General features: G+C 37.7%; 1 protein-coding gene across 1 annotated transcript; it reads left to right on the plus strand.

The window, feature by feature from the left end:
- Window positions 1-1,331: 1,331 nt before the first annotated feature.
- Window positions 1,332-2,487, plus strand: LOC149801704 (late histone H1-like). The gene has a single exon (XM_089955973.1). The coding sequence runs from the start codon at window positions 1,410-1,412 to the stop codon at window positions 1,953-1,955; it is 546 nt and encodes a 181-aa protein (XP_089812099.1). The 5' UTR covers window positions 1,332-1,409; the 3' UTR covers window positions 1,956-2,487.
- Window positions 2,488-4,680: the final 2,193 nt, after the last annotated feature.

Below are 4,680 nucleotides of genomic sequence, written 5' to 3' on the forward strand. Positions count from 1 at the left end.
ATTGATTTAAAAATGCTGTAAAAAATTTGGTAAATGAATAAATTATATTTGAGCAAATTCGTGCTACTTCAATAAGGACATGTGTTAATTACGATCTTCGATCTTACATTCTTTGCAGTTTCCATGCTTAAAATCTGTGGATTGGAAAATGTTGAATAAATTCCAATAAAAAACGAATATTTGTTGTATTTTAAGCAAAACATTAACAATTGTATTTTAGTCTAATGTCATTATATATGGTATGCCACGATAAGTGTGACACACGTATTATTGCGAAGTGTCTGTAAAAAAAAAATAATATTTTCCCGAATTCACGCGTCGCAATGCTTCCAAAGATGATGTTAAATGCAAGAAACACAATCCGTTGAATATGTTATATCTATCGTAAACTTTCAGAAGTTCATTAAGCCGAAATACACATATATTAATTACTAATCAGTCAGTAGTTTGAGCTTGGCAGGTGCCCGTTTCAATGACCGGTTTCTTCCAAATACATCCACAAATTAAGCAAAAATATAATGATATGATTATTCACGTATGTGAGGTTTGTTATAATTACAGTTTTCTGTTGTTGTTTCATTCAAGTTTTAAAAGGACAAATTGTTTTTTTTCCTTGGGTACTGGAGAACGTCCCACAAATGTTTTGAATAGCGGTAGCCATTTTGCATTTGATCTATGGGTTCAGATGCAACTTCAGTTCGCTCGGTAATTTCCTGTATCAAGCGACCTAAATTCTCCCACGTTTGCATTTATAACATATTTCATGTCTGTATAATTGTGTTCTCAGTAAAATATATCAGAAATTTATCCAGAATCAGCCAAACTAGAAATATTTATCCGATGGCAACAAATATCTCTTTGAATCAAAATGGCGTCGTGAAATTTTTTGTGTTTTTGTCCCTAAATTCAATCTATTACAGATGATTATAAATTCACTTTCACATGACCACCCACGTTGGAAATATAAAGGGATGATTATATTTTATGTTACTGTCACAAAATAACCCCAAAACTTATTTTTCAGAATGTTTACAGAATACAAAGTCCAGAAATGCCGTTTTTGCGAAGTGAATTTTCAACTTTAAATGTAAAATTTGAGAGTTATCTCGAATGACTACACATTTTCTGTACAGGAAATACAATTTTGAAGTATCATCTTTCATTTGATAACAAAATATATGTCAAAATGCTGATATTAGAATTAAAATAAGCAATATAAATAGGGCAAGAAACACAAATGTTAGAAACACAGGGGCATTTAGTTTGTTTACGCGGATAGGGAAGTAGTGTTTTCCCTCACGTCCGCGCGCTGTCTATAAATAACTGTTTATCACTGAAATTGGTTCACACAGCTCTACACACCAGATAGAAAGTGCTTCGCTGAACGTTGCCAGTTTTCTACACCACAAATGTCTGCCGATGCTGTTGCTGCTGCACCTGCTGCGGCCAAACCGAAGAAGGCAGCAAAGCCCAAAAAACCTGCGTCTCATCCTAAATACAGCGAGATGATCCAAGCAGCTCTGACTAACCTGAAGGAGAGGGGTGGTTCGTCTAGACAAGCTATCCTTAAGTACATTTTGGCCAACTTCAAAGTGGACGCTGCTGCAGCCAACGCTCACCTTAAAATGGCTCTCAGGGCTGGCGTTAGGAACGGCAACTTGAAGCAATCGAAAGGTACGGGTGCATCCGGCTCCTTTAGACTTGGAGAAAAGAAGGCCGAGAAAAAGCCAAAAGTGAAGAAAGCCAAGAAGCCCAAGGCAGCTAAACCGAAAAAGACCAAAAAACCCAAGAAAGAAGCAGGAGAGAAGAAAGTCAAGGCAAAGAAAGCGAAATCGCCAAAAAAGAAGACTCCAAAGAAGCCAAAGGCGGCCAAGCCGAAAGCAGCAAAACCAAAAGCGGCAAAGAAGGCCAAGTCTCCTAAAAAGAAGGCAGTCAAGAAAGCAGCAAAAAAATAAATACACAGCACGTTGTTGACATTTTCTGATGGACTTGTGAAATACGTGTACATTTCTTGTAAGTAGTGTAAATATGTAATCATTTATTCACTTCGTGCTGGATGCCTTGGACTTTTTTTTTTTTTTTTTTTCTTCCGAGACGTACATTATTCCAGAGATTTACTTTGTTGCACTTTGACCACTTCTGAAATCCGCGGACCATGGGACTGTGGAGTGCAATGCTTTGGACCAGGTATTCTCTTGTGGACAGGACATCTCCAGTGCTGATCTTCATGCGCAGCTTCTCATTGTGTATCGTTTTCTCGTATTCATTGCAAGGACATTTGTAAAGCTGGCTTCGCGATGTGGTTAAGAACATTGTTCGTGTCATAGTTATTATATATAGCACGTCGTGTGTGTGTGTGTGTGTATATATATATAGTAACTTTTATTCGTGTTCATGCAAAATATGAAAATGAGCCATTTTCTTTATTTACACTCTGCGAGTGTTCATGTATGGAAAAATGTGGTTAATTAAAAACCATGAAACTAAGTTTCTGTTTGTAATGTTTGTTCTTTGAAGTGTGCTATTCTAGCTTCACGGCATTCGATTTCTATTCTGTTAGATTTCAGAGTTTAACTCGTAATGATCTTCCATGCCAATCCGATTAAAATCTGGATTTACTTGCAAGCAGTAAGATTCTACAGGTACCAATAAATGTGTTCATGTACCGGTTACCTTTGGAATTCCCGGTCCATTTATTTTTAGTAACCTATCCGATAAAGCGTTTTATTTCATGTTGGGGAGAAGTTTTGTGAATCGAAATGCCAACGTGTCGGTTTGGCAACTTCTGCAGTCTAATTTACTCGGATATGTCTGCTGTTGGAGACTGATTTTAATTGGACTCCGTCATTGAAATTGTTTATCCCTTTCTTTCCTACAAGCGCAGTCACACAACACGTTTTATCTTGGGCAATACAAATATCACGCTATAATTCACTCTCTCTCTGTGACGGAGATCGATTTTAATGGTTATGAGACAGTGTTTTAGAGAATTCTTTGAGTTGTTTTGGCATATATTTTTGTCAAACCACGCCCGAATAGAACTACTTTGATCCGTATACAAATGAAATACAAACACACAAGGCAACGTTGCATTTTACTTGATACACGCAGCTGGGCAATCTTGTTCCAACTGGCACACTTTAACTTTAATTGCACCATTAAATGCGAATAATTTTTTTGTTGTTGTTTAGTATTTTTTTTTTTAAAAAACTTTTTTTTTTGTAATTGCATAGACTCTAGTACGCCAAGTCGTAGCAAAACGAGGTTCAATCACACGACTGCAGAGGCGTAGCTATGATATTTTGCGTCCGGTGACGAACTATAAAATTGGCGCCCCAGCCCCCTCCCCGTTTAATCACATTTTTGAATATTACCCTTGTTTACTTATTATAATGTAACGTTGTAAGCCTCATTTTGGCGCCCGGGGACATATGTGCCCCCCCCCCAACTACGCCTCTGCACGACTGTGAGGGACAAATAGGAGACGCTTAAATAGCGTTATCTCAAATTCACGTACTACATCAATCAGTCACTTGCAATCAAGTAACTCTCGGAAATGTGTTGTCGCGGAATCGAACTACCCCCGGAAGCCAAAGGGATCATTGCGTGCAAACATTTAGAATTTGCGTCTGTCAAAGTTGAAATACGCAATCTCGAAATTGCCAATTGTAAAATTCGTTCGAATCTTGTGACGTTTGCTTATTCAGAAACGGAAATGCGATCTCGAGACAGCAAATAGAAAAATAGTTTTTAATTGAACGATTTTTTTTCCTGCTGAAAACACTCCTGAATTCAAGCTACGAGAACCCGAAAGGTCAACAATAAAACCCTTTTGGCTCAGATTGACAGTTCGATTATTAGAAGTGGAAGTTAAGATTTATAATATTACTGATCTCGGTGTCGATGATTGGCTCTCGAGAGCTCCAGTAATCGAATAGCGAAGCGTTTCAACCGTTTTTGGTTCCAATGATAACTACACGTGCTATTTACTAAAGGCGGCTGCGTCCCGATTATCTCTCCTTCATGCTAATTAGTGCGAGATTTCACTGCCAAGAGTGACTTACGAAGAAGAATGCAACGCAAGAGTTCCAACCGATTAAAATCAGATATACACCGTTAGATTACGCAAGATGCATATCATACTGTTCTAGCCGTTCTCTTCAATTTACAGTCATAATGGACGAGCCAAGACGGGGGTGAATATCCTATCACGGTACATTTGAAAAATTATTATTTCTTCACATAGATAGAAAAATGTTAACATGCCTGATTTAAATGTAGTTTTTTTTAAGTTTGAAAAATACATTTTGTTTGCACTGTTAGATGAACAGTAACATTTTTAGTTACATCATGCCTTATTTCCCCATGAAGGTAATTCATAATTCCAAGATAGTTGTATTCTTTCTTTCGATGACATCATTTTTGCGAGTGTATCGGGAGATGCAGTCAACACCAAGAACAAGTGGGAAAGGGATATAAAGTTCCAGAACTCACTTGACCGCCTTTCCAGCCGACCCAAATCCAAGTTTAACATGTTGATAAGGAAAGGCAAACAGCAATCGATATCGATTAATACAGAGACGCCAATTCTTACTCTATTGGCTGTACTTAAAACACAATCGGGAAGTACTGAAATTTTGTTTAGGGGCCGTCCATTTAGTAAGTACGCATGGAGGGGGA

The sequence above is a fragment of the Sinohyriopsis cumingii genome, chromosome 4 (assembly GCF_028554795.1).
Source record: "Sinohyriopsis cumingii isolate HCF-2022 chromosome 4, ASM2855479v2, whole genome shotgun sequence".
Classification (NCBI taxonomy): Eukaryota; Metazoa; Mollusca; class Bivalvia; order Unionida; family Unionidae; genus Sinohyriopsis; species Sinohyriopsis cumingii.

Bases quoted from the DNA above. Each gene is read 5' to 3' on its own strand.
- LOC149801704 (XM_089955973.1), top strand. From the start codon at position 1,410: ATGTCTGCCGATGCTGTTGCTGCTGCACCTGCTGCGGCCAAACCGAAG.